The sequence below is a fragment of the Pomacea canaliculata genome, linkage group LG9 (assembly GCF_003073045.1).
Source record: "Pomacea canaliculata isolate SZHN2017 linkage group LG9, ASM307304v1, whole genome shotgun sequence".
Classification (NCBI taxonomy): Eukaryota; Metazoa; Mollusca; class Gastropoda; order Architaenioglossa; family Ampullariidae; genus Pomacea; species Pomacea canaliculata.
Window position 1 is genome coordinate 19,011,636 of NC_037598.1, and position 17,111 is coordinate 19,028,746.

The window sequence follows — 17,111 nt, forward strand, 5'->3', positions numbered from 1 at the left end:
GGTCTGAGTGGATCACACAATGTAGAGCTGCTTGGAATGCAGAGACAGAAGATCCAATAACTGCAGATCTAAGATGTCGCCCTTTGTCTTGGACAAACTCAGCCTCACTGGCTTCCCATTAAGACTGTAAACTGCACGTACCTGCAGAAGGAAACACAATACACCTTAGTGACACAATATCCATATGCATTGCTATTCGAAATTTAATCTAAAACTACCATCTAAACAAAAATTGATGATGGGAAAAGCATGAAAGATGGAATGATGAACGAAAAATGTCATCACTTCACCTACAATCCAGTCTTTGATGCTGAACACTAATCATCAGATTATGCTACATTTTATTATAAAAATTTGAAAACCCTGTGAGTAGCATCACCACATACCTGATCCAAAAGTTCTCTTGGACTTGTGGTGCATCCTCTAGGATTTTCTAACAGTACTGTGGCTTTCTTTCCTCCAAACTCCACGTTGGCAAAACAACAAACAGGTGAGGCAGGGGAAATGTCTGGCACCAATGAAGCAGACCCTGTGACAGGTGTCACATACAAGGAACAGCCTGACTGCAACATTTGACCACTCAACTCCTTGCTTAGTTTTGCATCTTCAAATGCGCGTATCTTACGTCCACGGAGGCCAAAGACTGACTGGATCTGTTGAATGAAAAAAACAGGAAAACTGCAGTTGAAACAAATCCTCTTATATGTACTTTTTCTCATCATAAAAAATGTTCTTTCTCTTTCTGTATCGCATGTTTATTTAATTGTTTTCAACAACCACATAGAGAATGCTAAAAAATTGCTCTACTTTTCAGATCTTGAACATGGTGAGTGTGTACGTGTGAGAGTGATTGTTTATATATATATATGTCACAGGGCTTCTGCTTACGCAAAAAATTGCGTACAGTACGCATTAAAAGTTCGGAGGACCCCTTCAATTTTCGTCTATGGGGACCCCTTAAAATTTGGGCGAAGAACAGGGACCCCTTAAAAATCTGAAGAAGGGGTCCCTGGGACCCCAAAGAATTTAGCCTTAGCAGAAGCCCTGTGTCAGTAACTGTTTTTAGTGATTTGGGGGTACATCTAGTTACAAACACTACAATGTGAGCTACTGATGTCAAACATTTCTAGAAATACTAATACTTAGGGACTGCTGTGGGGCTGGGGGCAAAGAAAGAAAGAGTTGAGTGTGATGATGTGGACTAAATGTCCCCTACTCCCACTTCACCATCTCAGGCCAGCCTAGCTACCGCAACCAGCAAGCTGGGAGTCTAAGGGAAGTAAGCCAGACAAAGCTACAAACATAAGGATCCTTCATTTTCCATTTCATCGTTTTTACCTTAGGGCATAGACCATGCGTAAACTGTTGGTGGTCTGCTGAGACTAACGCCTATCACTTAGTATGAGGTCAGGTCTCAGTTAGCCATATGACAGCCAAAGCAACAAATAAAGCTTCATCGGTTGTTGGATCTATATCAGAGATGCATGAAAGTTTGCATCATCTGCTCATACTCTTCGTATTGACGGTTAAACAAGCTCCTTTCTGAGGCATTCTAGGAGTGAGAGCAGAAAATTTATCTGCCAGAAGTAAACTATAATATTATAGGGTACTTGATTTTATCTTTAATGATCAACCTGCAGCAAGTGTTTCAAATGAATATACTAAGCTGCAAAATAGCTCATTTCTGTTTGCAAGATTTAAGTATAAGCATTCTCACCTATGAACAGAAGAAATCAAAACCCTCTGACTGTGACTGATGGGTACACTTACACTATCAAGACTGCAGCCAATGAGACAGCTGACAACATATTAGCTAGCCATATCCATATCAGATAAACATTTTCAGAACTGAGTATCACAACTACTACTATCTTCACTATATTGCATGAGCCTGTGTACAAAATCCTCTCTTGACAGAGGATTTCAGCCGGCAGGTCTCAGCATACTATACTAACCTCTTGCACAAGCTCTTTCCAATAGCACAGCTATGCAAGCCTGACAATACCCAACATTTTTCAATATACTGTACTAACCTGTTGTAAAACTTTGTCTTCTGACAGAAGGTTCTGGCCAGCTGGATTCTCTAAAAGCAGCGTTCCTGAGGTTCCAGTTCGCCCCTCGCCTGCTGCTATTTTGCCACACAGCTGCACGTTGACAAATTTCACACATGGCTGCACACCACTAACCACAGGTGCTGGGGACAGACTGCTAGCTGTTTGAGCAAAATTTACTGCCTGGGAAGCAGCTGTGATGTTGCCTGTCTGAGTGATGGTCATTTCAAGGCTGTGATTTTTGATCTGCACAGTCATTTTACAAGTTGCCAATAATTTTTTACAAAAATGAAATTTATTTTGTAAATTCTCTTTCTTTTATACTAACCAGATGACCCACCTATTGGAAGTTTAAGTACTACTTTAAGTACTTAACCCTGCTCATTAACCAAACAAATTACTGGCCTGGTCAGTGGGTGTTAGCATTCCTGCTACAAACGTCTCCTCTATACCCAATCTCATCAACAACAAACCACTACAAAAGGCTATGTAAAATGAGGTAGGCAGTCTTATGTCAATCCTTCTGTGCAAATGTGGGCCTTAGAAGAATAACTATCAGAAGGTGCACTCTGCCAGAAACAATACTCCCTTACCTCTCTCAAACAGCATACATGCAGTGATTTAGAAAGTGATGTGCTAAACATCCGAGATGGGGCTGGCCAGATGCAGGAAAAAACTCACCGAAGGTCAATACAAGAACCTCTAAATGGAGGTCATAATGCCGTGCAAAGCCATGTTGTTATGGAAGACATGACTAGCAGTTGCAGTCCACACTTACGGGCTCTTTTGTTTTTTATCTCTTGTCTCCCCACTGAATTTCTCTTTTACATTGTCACAATTTCAACCAGAAATAGTTCACTGAATAAAGAGATCAAAATTACTCACTGGCAAGCTTTCAGAAATTATCACACTTTCTCCACGCTTTACAGGATATGGCTGAAGTGGTTGTTTTGTTGTTGAGGTGATGTATTCTGAGAACTGCTTCACTACAGCATCCAGTTCTGACGATGCCTGGTAATACACCACAATGTCATCTGAAGGTGTCAGTTTGGCCTGTACAAAAAACAGTTAAAGACAGTCAGTCATCACCATCCCAACGTTTGTGGTGCTGTTTGCCAGTATGAACCTGGAGACTTTTTAAATTGATCTGCTCATGAAAAATACAAAATGAAATAAAATGTTGCACACAAAATAGAAAGTTTTAATGACAATAATTTTGATCTTTCGTCCTTTCTTCTTGAGCCTTCACAACCCTTCATATTCTGACAGATCCATGCAGTTGTTATACAGGTGAAGGCAACAAATACAAGCATCTAACAAAAACACCCAAATTCTTATAAGATAATCTACCTTAAGGAAGTCCATTCTAATCAATATTCAAATATCACCTTTTTACGAAGACGCTGGATACGGTTGATGACTTCTCGTGCAACTCCTTCATCAACCATGGACTGATCAGGGGTGACGTCCAGCAACACCAGATCTACATCAGTTAACAGCCTCATTTTACACTTGTTACTATTGCTGTTACTGTGATAACTTGATGGACTACCACTTTTTACCCTTGTTGTTATTACTGTTACTGTGATTGCTGTATTAGCTGAACTATGAATCACAACCTCATTTTACACTTGTTACTATTATTGCTATATTAGCTCAATAATGAACAATTGTCAGAAACACTTATGAAGGACACAACTCTAGAAGTTTCAACATCAGGAAATTCTGCACTACAAAATATAATTTTCCATATGTCTGCACTGTTGCAATCTAAACATTCATGACCATGTCTTGCAGTTTTAAATTGCATGCTTCTGCAATACTTAAATGCTGAGCAGTTTGCACATGATTTGATTATTATTCATTTGATCTGCCGCATTTTGTATAAGCATATATGAGCACTTTCCTGCTTCTTGCAACAAAAGGTATTACAGAAACCAGCCAGGGAGGGAAGCACCCAGTTAATAAGTAAATAATTCAGTCACTTGAAGGTCAGTGTCCGCATCTGGCACACATATTTACAGATACACCTCCAGGGTGCAAAAAAGAAATACCTGGCCATCTGAATGAGCCTCATACTGGGAGCTGTCACCGTTGCCACTCTGAGCAGTGGTAGATGTAAACATGACCCGCAGATCCTCTGATCCAAGCGTGTAGCCACCCACACTGATGGTCCCTGTCTGTAGAAATGCTGTTAGCTGTTCATCAGTCAGTTGTCTGATTTGTTCAGACACTGCCTTCAAGGCTCCCTTCAGTTTAGCACCCAGAACCTTGTGGTCAGGCTCAGCTCGAAGTTGCACCCCATACTTTTGTTTATCTGATGTCACAGTCAGGGACCGTATATTCAGTTCCTGGACAAAAACATAATCCAGTTAACTGTTCCATTTCAGTCTACTGTCTAGGTGGGCAGAGAGAACATGTTTAGAAATAAATTTCTGGCCACCTTTCAATTATGTTCATTCTACCTCTTTCTATTCATTTCTTTTGTGTGTTTTTCTTAACGTTTACTTTTCCTTTTCTTCATAATCAAAAGTAGCAACAAATTCGTCTGAAAATGATTTATTAATAAGAGCTGAACTTTCTTTCACAGCTACATGCAATGTTTTACTCTCTCCCTCATTATCAATGCTGCAACAATACTCTTGTTACAGCCACTACGAAACCACCAAATCAATTACTCGGATATGCTACTCCAACACACCTCAAGTATGTATTTCTCCAGTGAGCGGATGTCATCCAAAACTGTGTTGTCATTACAGATGGCAACAACTTCTTTCAGAGGATACTAAATAAAACAAGAATGATCATATTTCTGTTAAGCCTTTCAATACTAAAATGCTTGAAAACACTCACACAGGCATGCATTAACACACAAAAGCAAACAAGCAATCATACACACACGTTCAATCAAAACTTCAATCAATGTACAACAGACAAGGTTGTTCTAAACTACCATGCAAGAGTTGATTTCAGTTCATTAAGTATATCAATGCTAATTCGCCTTTTCATTTTTTAAAATTTACTTTACCTTCAGAGGGAGGGTTTTCCTATCACGGATGACACGTCCCAGCTCAATAACTGTCTGCATGCGCGAGACAGCAGTCTCAATTTCAGTAAAAATGAGGTTTTCCTGTGCTTTTGGCAACAGCAGATAATGCACACTGCGAGTTTCCTCCCCCGAGCCACCATCATCAGCCAGCAAGTGACGCATGTTCTGATACATCAATTCTGTGATGAATGGAACAAACGAAGCCTAAAGACAAAAACAATAAATTCATTAGGTTTTATTCAATCTCAAGTTTCCACAACAGAAAACATCACCAAGATACAAACAGGAACTGTACATTTTGGTAATTGTTTTAATAACTTGCTTAATAAAGATGTTAAGTATATGCAAGAGGTAATCTTCCACAGACACTGATTTCATCAGCTTACATTCCACAGACAAAACAAAATTGCACAATTTTCACTAATCTATATCTTATCTGGTTGTCAAGTTGCTAAGTCATTCACCATAACTCTTGTCATAGAGAACAGGACGCTGAATAATGTTTCTAGTGCTTTGTAGCAATCAGCAACTCCACTGTCACCCTGCAACATTTAAACCAAGAAAATGGTAAAACACTTTACAAACATGGATGATCTGTTCTAACATCAGTAATTTGTGGGGACAACAGCCAAAAATTTTTTAATTTTGTTAATGTCAAATGTGAAAGCAGCATTACTGAATTTCAGATTAACTCATGAAGAATTTTCTACAATCCTCTGGCAAGATGCATTGGCATCGATTTCTTTCAAAGAAAAAGTGGGAGGGTGGGTCCTGAATGTTTCCCAACAAACTAATCTAAAAATAAATTGTGCATTTATTACATTAACCCAGAAGCATTTCCAGCTTTACTTTTTGATCACAGAACAATGAGAAAACATATCAGGTGAATTTGGTCAAGCCACACAACAGCGGATTAGCAATGTTGCTGTCATTCGACTGTCTGGGCAATCAGCAAGAAGCATTTCTGTTGTCTATCGGCTTCAGCATATTAGCTGAGGGTTTCATAACCATAAACACAGTTGCTGTGCATGATCACAGTAAACTTGCTCTTTTATACAAAGAGCTAATGTGTACATCCTTGTTCATACCTTTAGACGGCGACGATTCATGCGGACATACCAGTTGGTCAGCTGGTCAACAAATTTAACCAATCGTGGCATCACCGTGAAGAGACGATATGCTGTAGGAAGAAAAATCACATAAAGAGTACCTTATATGCCTCTGCTAAACAGATTTAGATCTTTTACTTTTTGAAAGAAATCTTTACATCTTTGTACCAACAGAAAACATAATTTTTAGGAGAAAATTCCTTTCTTCAGATGGTATGACTACATAGAGTTCACCCTATTAGCTAACCAATCCTGACTGGTTAGAACTGACCAACAAACAGGAAGCACAGAAACTCAAGCAACTCATCCCCTTTCCCTACGCATCCAAGTAGCAAATTCACCTTTGACATTTAAGGTGCTGGCACATCAACTAGTCACATGTGGAGGGAGAGAAACCTACCACTGAACATAAGTAAGCAGCAGGAAACAAAAGTCTCAAAAAAACAAGAAGCATGCAGAGAATCAGTCGAATGTTGGAAGCACATCACAAAAATTCAAGCTGTCATGCAGACACAGTCAGTCCATCTTCAAACTGTAGCAATACAACAGCCCCTTCAGCATACCAGTAAGGGACAAAGTGTTTATGGCTGTTTAGCCTGACCTTTAACCTTTTTTTTCAAAGATAAGGTAGGTTTTTTAAAAACAAGAAGTTTCATCTTTGTACATGGTTTGTTCCTAACCACCTGCACCCATCTGTGCTCCGATCAGAAGCAACAAATATGGTGAGTGCAAACAGTATGGGTAGGATTTTAAACAGCAAACATGAAGTTGGCAGAAGACAGGCCCAGAAACATAATAAAGCTTCTTCTTGTTGCCGAAAAGCCAATCAGCAAATGAGGTAGCAAAAACACAACCTTCAAGGTAAAAAAAAAACTGGCGAGGTGAACTTACTGGCCCAAAGGGGCAGGATGGGATGTGTGAGTTTGTGTGCTTTTATTGCTCAATTTTCACCATCAAGATTGGACATCTGGAATTGGGTAGCTAGTAGGGTGAACTCCACATTGTCATATCATTTGGTACAATGCACAGAAGGCTTATCAACTTCACTGCAGCCATACATGCTACCAAATCCCCATTAATGTCAGCCATTGTTAGATGTTGTTAAATGCCACAGATGCAAAATTCTCTGCCTCCTCACCTGCCATCTCACTGGTCACATACTTGATGAGAGACTGTGTGAATGACAGAATCCACCGGTCCATGTAGTTTGTGGACACTTCTGATGTCAGTTCAGAGAAAACAAACTTGTGTCCTTCTTCCTGTTGATTAATACCAAAAGATAATAAAGAACAATGGATTTTGCTGTCATGCAAGCAAAATTTTTTTTTTAGATGATTTAAACTTTTGTGCTTGCTAGTCCTTCACACTGAAAGATATTGAACTGTACAAAAAAATGCTTTGATATGAGAATAATCAACAATAAACAATAACAATAATAAAGAAATGAAGCAGTAAACGTGATGAAGAAACAAATACTCAAACCACACAAAATTGAAAACTTACTCGTTCAAGTCGTTCAATGTTTTGCATGAGAAATCGGTATGCATTGTACCAGGGAAGAAATACATCCTTCACCACATCACGAACTCCTTCTTCTTTGAATCTCAAGTTCTCAGCACGAACAGCTGGTGAGTTGATCAGGTACATCCTCAGAGCATCTGCACCATACTTGTAAGCAACCTCCATAGGGTCTGGGTAGTTTTTCTTGCGTTTGCTCATCTTCTGTCCATCGCTGCAAAGAAACTTTTGAAAATTGTTTATTGCATCACGAAGTCATTGTAAATAGAACAGGGTTACAACATTATTATTCATGCAAGATAAAGGGTGGTCGTGAAAAGTAAGACTGACAATTGGGACATTCTGGGCATTCAACTGCTCCCTGTTTGAACTTCTTCCTGCTTAAAGCTGTTTCTGTCATACAGCACTTCTTTATTTGCGCTTGTCCTGCACAGCCTTCATATGAACTTGATACCCATAGACAAGAAAGAAACAAAAACTCACGAAGCAAGAACAAGTCCATTGGCAACAAGATTTCTGAAGGGAGGTTTGCCAAACAGCAAAGTTGAGAGCACCAGAAGTGTGTAAAACCTAGAAAGGAACAGTTTTATTAGATGATGGTTTTTTTCAACTCTATCCAGTAAAATTCAAAATCCATTACTTTTTCATTGCAATTACTGAGCTAATAAATTCTCAAAAGATTTTTTTCCCCCCAACTTTTTTTTTATTATTGGCTGCATCTTTCACACTGCTAGTCTGATGATGTGAGTTGGTTGATTTTGTGTTCATTGGTCAGGTCTGACTAACTGGGAGTGGACAGCTAGAGCTGAGGTATCTACTCAGGATAACTCTATACAGTCATGTCATTTGGTACGGTACACAGAAAGAACACACACACACACACAAAGAGCACCCCTGCAAGATTACTCACCATCCACGGGTCTGGTCAATACCCTCTGCAATGAAGTCCGCAGGAAATGTGTCCTCAAATTCCTTCTTGTTTTCAAAAGGATAGTGTGCCTGTGCATAAGGCATGCTGCCAGACTCAAACCAGCAGTCAAACACTTCTGTCACCCTTCGCAAAACTCCCTTGCCCTGGGCTGATGGTATGGTCAAATTATCCACACTGTGGTGATAAAAAAATAAAAATAAAAAATGGGAGAAATAAAATCAATTACCATTGTGCTTTCAAGAGCATAAATATTTTGTTTTTTCCCAAAAAGCACCTGCATCTCTCAAAAGAGACTTTGCAAGTTTATAGAAAATAATTAGGACAGCACTAAATAGTCGTTACTTGGAAATAAATATGTTTTAGGTGTATTCAGTAAATTAGTATTTTAAATATGGTGTCTTCATGCAAAGTAACCAAGCGCAAAACTTGGGTGATTTTTTTTTTTTGTAATTCTGATGTGTTTTTACCAGGATGTCTTTTTGCAAACTAGTTTTTCATTCAGTCATTTGAGTAGAAAGTCAGTGATGGTAACTCCTCATACAATGCTCGGGGACTTCTAAGATTTTAAGATGCTACATATTAGAGCTTCAAAAATGGTCAAAAATAAAGTAGTAAAGGTGTGAGGCAAATCCCGAACTAATAGAGAATCAGTCTTTGTTTTGTTTTTCTTGTATTTTCTTGTACTTTTATGTGAACATCAGAAACACTCATTTTAAAGAAACTTATTTTTGTATGCCAGTACTTTGTACTACAAATTAGTTTACCTACACATGAAGCCATGCTCCCACACAAAAACACACAATTTACTCACTTCTCTCTGTGCAGATCTGTCACCTCTTGACCCGTCAACTGCTTCAGCTCCTCTATGGACCCAACACATACAACCTGAGCAAAAAAATAGATAAAAATCTTCCATGGACAGCTAAAACTTTGATGGGACAAAGCTTTTAGATGATATATGCTAGAAAAAGCTGTGCTAAAGTGATGTGAAATGTTTACAGCATATTATGTGTCTGTGTGCATATCAACCTAAAAGGAGAAATATTTATTATGAAATCCATTCCATATTTTACTGACCTCTTCTCCATCCTCGCTGACCCATATGGGTACCGGTGTACCCCAGTATCGATTTCTGGATACTGCCCAGTCTCGAGCCTCTCGAAGCCAGTTACCAAAGCGCTTTTCCTTTACAAAGTCAGGAACCCTAAAGGAAGGAATATGTTTGGGACCAGTTAGACAACTGACATTCTTGGTACCCATTTATTACACCAAAACATGCACCCATTCTGGTACATTACTTACACATCACAGCTGACATTAGCAGAAACAAACTTCTACGGTTTCAGTCATCTTTAACAGAGATTCATTAGAAAAGACACAATCGTAACTCCACATGTAAGCGGTTCTGCATGCGATTAAACATAGAAATCAAAATTACTGACCAATATGTTTTTGAATTGGTCTGCAGAAGGATCTCCTGGGCTTGTTCCACACGAATGAACCAACTTGGCACAGCCTTGTAGATGAGAGGAGTCTCTGATCTGTCATTGAAACCAAGATGGAATGCACACCAGCAAGAAGACCAACCATATTATATAATAAAAAGCATGAAGGTAGCTAAGGAAAACCACACCAAGAAGCGATGCTAAATATGAGAGGAGGGAATGGTATGAGGCAACAGCAAAAAGGCCTACCAATTTACTAAAGAACCCTCCCCAAGACTAACAGCTACAGTTATCAATACTTGCTTTATCATAGAAAGAACTGCTATACTAAACTGAAGGAATGAACAACTTCCAGCTGAAGACAGATGCCAACATCCTTCAATTCCACTTAACTAGAGCCTGCAGTCCTATGAGAAGAATGTACAGCTATAGTCTGGACAGAGGGAAGCTACCTCACTATGGCAATGTCCCCAGTGAATGCAGTCAGTAGTCATACCCTTTTCATAGGAAACACTAGACAAAAGCATAAAACTACAGAACCATCACTGAATCAACCACACAAGCAAGATCAAACTCAAAAACCTGAATTTTCTGAATTTCCAACATGGAACATAAAAGTAAAAAATATGTAGGAAGCTTGGTGGACTACCAAGAACTCCTGGCAACAGTGAAAGTTTGTCTGGTTTGGCCTTATGACCTGCTGTAACACCCCAAGTTAGTACTCTGGGGTATCTTGGAATGTTATGGACAGAAAAAAAACCTGGACAGCAAACATAAAAGAATGGACTGGGACTAGCCGCACCATGCCTGGACAGGTCTACATGGTGAGCCTTGGCAGTCACTGCCTCTATCCCCTTTCTACCTGATGACCATTACAAGTGGACTGAGATAGGTGGTTAATAGCTAGTACTGGTCTAGAGATGAACAAATGAATGAATATATATACAAATGCACATACAATAATTTTGCTGTTGCTATCATTTATAACACTATTTCACAAACATCCAAAATGTTCACCAAATGATCAAACCTTAGTAGCAGCTCTATGAGGCTATATGTTGTGAATCTTGAAAGTATACAGCATGAAATAAACTTAGTCTATACCTCCAACAGAATGGGTAGCTGTGCTTGCATGTTCCCTCATGTACCAGTCGGCCCCTGGCCTTCAGGAGCTTGATGATATGCTTGTCAGCCTCCTAAAGACCAAAACCCAGAAAAAAAAAAAGACATTTTTTCTTGCTTGTTTCAGTTTTAGATCTATCAGTTTTCTACCTTTTCCCCCATTTCTCTCTCAGCACAATTTAATGACTGAAAAGAAATAATTACTTCCTTTAATTAGAAAATAAAACTGACTAAATTTCTTTTAAATCTATCAAACGTCATGTACTCCTATCTCAGGACACTAGCCAAAACAGTTGTCAGTCCTGTCTAAGCAATGCCAGTGAATCCAAACTGTGTGTGTGTTTGTATATATATATTTTTTTAAAAAGTGGTCTACAAGGATCTCAGGCAAACAATACACTTGCTTGTGCAATTTATGCCCCCAAAACTCAATCCACCCACCTAACTTATTTTCTTTTTAAACAGATTTAAAGATCCTACCTTAACATACATCCCTTTAAAGTCTGTGACCTCTTCTGTAAAGCATCCACTGGCATCCACAGGGCAAACAACATCTCCATCCTTACGGATGACGCCATTTGCCAAACACACCATGTAATCATCCTGATGCAATATAAAACATATTCTGTATGACCATTCCAAAAACGGCTTCATGAAAATGACAAAAGGCACTTTGATAAGACTATTATAAACAGTGACATCAAATATAAGTTTCAAAAAATGAAGTTGATTGTATCAATAAAGGGAAAAAGAGGTGCTTAGAACAAACCTCGCCAAAGAACGGTGACTGGTGAACAATGCCTGTGCCAACATCTGTAGTGACATAAGTGCCAGTCAAGACACGGAAAGCCCCAGTCTTCTCTCGCATCTATTTAAGAAAATACACTACTAATAGCCTATCACCATTTTTCACACTTAATCAAGAAGGTGAACATTCAATTTCTACCACCTTTGTTATGAAATTACTTGTAAAAAGTTCGAGTCCAGCTGGTGCTGAAGAAATATGCTATATGTGCTGTAAATAAATAAAATAAACTTACAAAGGAGAAAGAATAATTTTCTTTATGGGGCTGAACTGCATATTGAATTTTTAATTTGTCTGTACTTACATCTATACACACACACACACACACAAACATATTTTTAAAAATCTGCATTTTAAATACTTACATGTGCAAAATAATCAAACAAAGGTTTGTATTTCTTGCCCTCAATCATCTTGCCTTTAAACCTGAAATGACAAATGATGTTTACTCACTTCTGTTAACATAGAACTGTTCATATTTAAATGCAATGAAAAGCATGCATGCACACAACCCACACTCACACAATACATGAAGTTAATCCCTAAAACGTGCATCACAACTCACTTCTCCAGGACCTGGTACTCATCCTCAGATCTGAAAAGAGCTTCCAGTCTGGCTTCCATCATAATGTAGACTTCATTGTTTTGCTTGTCTTCATCAGAAAAATTCACAAATTGAATCAAATAATTGGCAAACTGTTTCATCCTCTAAAAGCATAACTATGACAAAAAGTAAGGCCAGAATATAAGATTTTTTATTACTGGTAGGTGAAAAGTTCTGAAAACATTTTCTTCGAGTTTTTTTCCTAAAATATAGTGTATGCTGTTAAACTTGAATTCAAATTTTGCAAAACTTTTATCGGACATTTCACTTACCTCTGACTTTGACGTAATCAAGTTCAGGATGCACACACAATGCAAGATTTGAAGGTAATGTCCATGGGGTTGTTGTCCAAGCAACAAACTTCACATTTGGATCTTCTTCCAGTGGAAAACTTACAATGACTGTCCAGGAGGAAAGGGGAATAAAGACTTTAACTGTTCACAATTTCACATGCTGAACAGTGCAGGGCTTCTGCTAAAGCTAAATTCTTTGGGGTCCCAGGGACCCCTTCTTCAGATTTTTAAGGGGTCCCTGTTCTTCGCCCAAATTTGAAGGGGACCCCATTGACGAAAATTGAAGGGGTCCTCCGAACTTTTAATGCATACTGTACGCAATTTTTTGCGTAAGCAGAAGCCCTGCAGTGAAAAGATTATTTTTAAATTAAATCTAAACAATATTGTTACAAAAGAAAGGGTTACAGGGAACTCAAGACACATAAGTGCCTGTCACCACAACAAGAATCAATTAAGTGTTGTGGGTTTGTATCTCAGTTCTGACATCCCTATATATGAATGTGACACTACAAAGTTCCAAATATATCTTTACCAGCAGGATCCACAACATCTCTGTAATCTTGACCAGATTCAAAATTGGACAATGGTGTGTTACAGGCTGTGGAAAATGGCATCACCTGCAAGAAGAGTGATTATCAGAAATGTAATAAATGCAAGTAGTTTTACATGGGATCAGGGTTTTAAAAATGTCAGTTACAAAAAAAAAATTAAGCTGTGACATTGAAGTTGTGTGCAACTGAAAATGTAAAAAGCAAGGACATCATCATTATTACCATTATTTTAGCATGCTGGGAAAGCAGCTAGCTGAGTGGTTAGGTGGTTAGAGTACTAGTTCAATATCTGGGTGGCAAAGCAAACTTTCCCCTGACCCCAACATCTCTAACACCTCAAGTGAAAAGTTAAGTTAGTTTTAGTTAGTTTATTCCTTGTTACTCCTTGAGGAGCATAGGGCCACAACAAGAAAGGTCATGGAATGATTTTTTTACCCATGTTAGAAACATTATCTTCATCTCCCTCTACCCAGTGGGGAAAAAAATACAAAAAGCACTACAGTCACTTTAAAAGAACACTATTTTTTCTGTCAGCTTTTTACTAGCTGTGTTCTAAATAAAATTTGACAGCAGCTTAGCAACAAATGCATGGCTATTAGCTATCAGGTTGTACCTTGTAACCTTTGTAGACCAGTCCTTTGTTATACAACTGTTTAAAGACCCACCAGATGGATTCCATGTACCATGGATACATGGACTTGTAGTCATTGTCAAAATCTATCCATCGGCCAAGTCGGGAAATTATTTCCTGAGATGATAACCCAGCATTATTATTAGTCTCAAAATACATGAGAAATTCTAACTGCAACATGTATACAATGAACAGAACTGCCATTAATCTAACTCAGAAAGATGTGACATGGCAAATGATTGCACATGCGGTCACCAACTCAAGACATGAACTATGATAAAATGTGCATATGCAATCTGCCAAATGGAGGGAGGGGGATAAAATGTACAAACAGTTGTACATGTCCATAAGACTAACAATCCAGTAAACCTGATAATACATCAGAACCACTGCTAATAATTCTGCTAGCTAAAATATAGCAGCAAAGTCCCTCAAATTTCTTTCAAGAGATCATGCCATTTGAAGCATAAATTTATTACAGAAAAGCAAGCATTGCTAAACATCTTTTATATTTATTTCTCCAATATGGCAATGGTTTGAGAAAAGCTTAAAGAACAAAGACCAACTATGGATTGTCGTTAAGTACATACTTTCCAGTCACCACAGTATCTGGAAACAATTTTGCGGCACTCATCATTGTATGCTTTCACTCCCATTTTCATGACATCATCAGGCCCTTTGATGCCCAGAGTCTTGTCAATTTCATGCTCCTGCACAGTGCAGATGGACATTACAAAAGTTAATTACAGGCAGTTAAGAAATGATCAGTATTGTTTGCATTCAATGTGCACCAAGGAATACACTATCAGTTAAATGGTTAACAACAACAGATAATTAGAACTCTCCAAGAATGTACCACTATTCTGATAATATTTTCCTTAAAAAACTGATTCTAGCGTTTCTTACCACAGGTAAACCATGACAGTCCCAGCCAAAGCGCCTTTCTACATGAAAACCACTCATGTGTGCCCATCGAGTCACCACGTCTTTGATGGTTCCAGCCAAAATGTGTCCATAATGAGGCAAACCAGTAGCAAAGGGTGGGCCATCATAAAAAGAGTACCTAAGAAATAAATTGTTTTTAATCTGGATTCAAGATATATATTATCGAATGAATCATATTTATAAAATGTCATCCCCCAGCACCAGCCAGGTTCAAAGGGCTGTAAGTACATAAACAGAGGCATGCACAATATTAGGCAGAATCAGAGGGTCATCATGTGAGCACCATCACTCTTCACATGCAAATATACCCACCCACATACCCTCCACAAACACCCACCCGTATCATGCACACATGAACATGCATGCACACACACACACACACAAAAGCATACACAAAGAAGCAAAGAAGCTACAAGTGCAAGCTGTTCCCTTTGATGCAAATGGATCAATGAAAATTAGTCGCAACAGCAGCCACTGTACTGAAGACTAAAACTGTCAAATAACAGAGACTTTCACAAATAAAACTTGTCACCAAAAGCAAACAAACACCCATGGTATCCAGAATATCTCCAATCACCATCAGAAGTGGAAAAACTTGTCCAATGAAGGTGATATTGTCACCACTACAGTGAGAATCAAGTGTTGTGGCTTCATATCTCAGCTCTGACATCCCTCTATCTGAATGTGACACCTGTTGATAGCTAGCTGAGGCTTCCTCCAAGTACTCCAGTTTCCTACTACCTGTGTGTTATGTGTTTTTTTTTTATTTTTTTTTTTTTTAGTGCATACATGTTTGTGTGTGTGAGTAAGAGAGAGAGAATAAGTGATTAGATAATGGTGAATGAATCTGTAAAATGCATTTGATGCCTACCTATCAGTGTACACAGCTGTGACTTTTTGGGTGGGGTTAGGTACTCTATAAATAAATATTATTATTATAATATGTATTTGTATTTATATATACTAACTACAAAAACATGTTTTATCACATTTGAACACTAAAAACCTTTTCAAAGTAGCATTTGTATTTTAAATGCGAAGAAAAACAGAAACAATGATAATGACCACATCAGAATTTAATGGTATGTGTCCACTCCTATGGTTCTGGAGACAGATGCTTTTATTACAACTATTTTACATATTACTGTAAGCTGCTAACCTTGGTCTTCCCTTTGACAGCTTAAGTGAAGTCCTAAAGGCATCTATGCTCTTCCAAAATTCATAGATTTTGTCTTCCTCCTCTGGAAAGCTGACAGACTCTGGCACTGGCTGCGCCATTCTGCACCTCAGGTAATGCTCGTCTCCTGCAATCAATTTCATATTTATTGCATGGGGCAAATCCAGTAATATAATTAGATGAAATACTGTTCTGTGTGGTCTTTATCTTCTTTTTGCCAAATGTAAACGAACTTCTACATTAACATGCCTTCAGATTAATGCACATAAATGTTTCTCAGATATATGCAAGTGCTAGTACTCGAATGTCTATCAGAGCGTATTTATACTAGTGTGACAAAAGCTCTATGTCTAAAGCTCAGTTATAGTCCGTTACTGATCATCATATGATCTGGCCCAACGAAACGACTCCGTTGGACATATGTACCTCCGTGAGTAGACCTATGTCGGCTCAGGCTACCTGAGCTGGTTCATATATAACAGATCCTTGGCACAAAGGGATATCGCAAAATTGCAAGACCTGTGAAACTATGATGCAACTATCTGAAATATCACAATAATTTTCACTAACCTACAAATTATGTTGGGAGACTAAAAAGACATAAGAGTTGACCGTTCGTTACATCAGCCGGTACATGTGCAGCCGACAAAAAACTATATCCGGTTATTAAAAAAGTCTGTCTGGCAATGAAGCTGAACGATTTGATCGCCGCAGCTGAGGGAAAAGTACCTGTCTCTTCCAAATCGAAGCAAGATATCGCTTTATTTTTCTAAGCATCACAGACAACAAAACTGCGCTTAAAGAAAAAATATTGGCTAATTTTAATGTCAATGATTATTTAAGTCTGAAATCATAGCACCTCAGCAACTTCAAGCACCTT

The 17,111-nt window shown here is 38.4% G+C and overlaps 1 protein-coding gene across 1 annotated transcript; it reads right to left on the bottom strand.

Moving 5' to 3' along the window:
• Nucleotides 1-16,909, bottom strand: LOC112572194 (isoleucine--tRNA ligase, cytoplasmic-like). Its single transcript, XM_025251763.1, has 29 exons — nt 16,802-16,909; nt 16,214-16,358; nt 15,016-15,172; nt 14,700-14,819; nt 14,092-14,226; nt 13,460-13,544; nt 12,907-13,035; nt 12,596-12,683; nt 12,396-12,456; nt 11,995-12,093; nt 11,706-11,828; nt 11,208-11,299; nt 10,101-10,199; nt 9,736-9,862; nt 9,470-9,543; nt 8,638-8,832; nt 8,211-8,297; nt 7,713-7,941; nt 7,348-7,468; nt 6,189-6,280; nt 5,565-5,642; nt 5,080-5,304; nt 4,753-4,836; nt 4,093-4,402; nt 3,440-3,534; nt 2,937-3,104; nt 2,034-2,297; nt 387-653; nt 1-141 (listed from the first exon to the last, which is right to left on the bottom strand). Exons 2-29 carry the CDS (start codon nt 16,330-16,332, stop codon nt 13-15), a joined length of 3,852 nt encoding a protein of 1,283 aa, XP_025107548.1. The 5' UTR covers nt 16,333-16,358; nt 16,802-16,909; the 3' UTR covers nt 1-12.
• Nucleotides 16,910-17,111: the final 202 nt, after the last annotated feature.

Excerpts from the sequence above, each read along its gene's own strand:
- LOC112572194 (XM_025251763.1), bottom strand. The coding sequence starts at position 16,332 with ATGGCGCAGCCAGTGCCAGAGTCTGTCAGCTTTCCAGAGGAGGAAGAC. Across the intron at positions 3,105-3,439 it reads TCCAGCGTCTTCGTAAAAAG|GCCAAACTGACACCTTCAGA; the intron begins GTGATATTTGAA and ends TTTTTTGTACAG. Across the intron at positions 2,298-2,936 it reads TAATTTCTGAAAGCTTGCCA|ATCAAAAATCACAGCCTTGA; the intron begins GTGAGTAATTTT and ends ATGACTGTGCAG.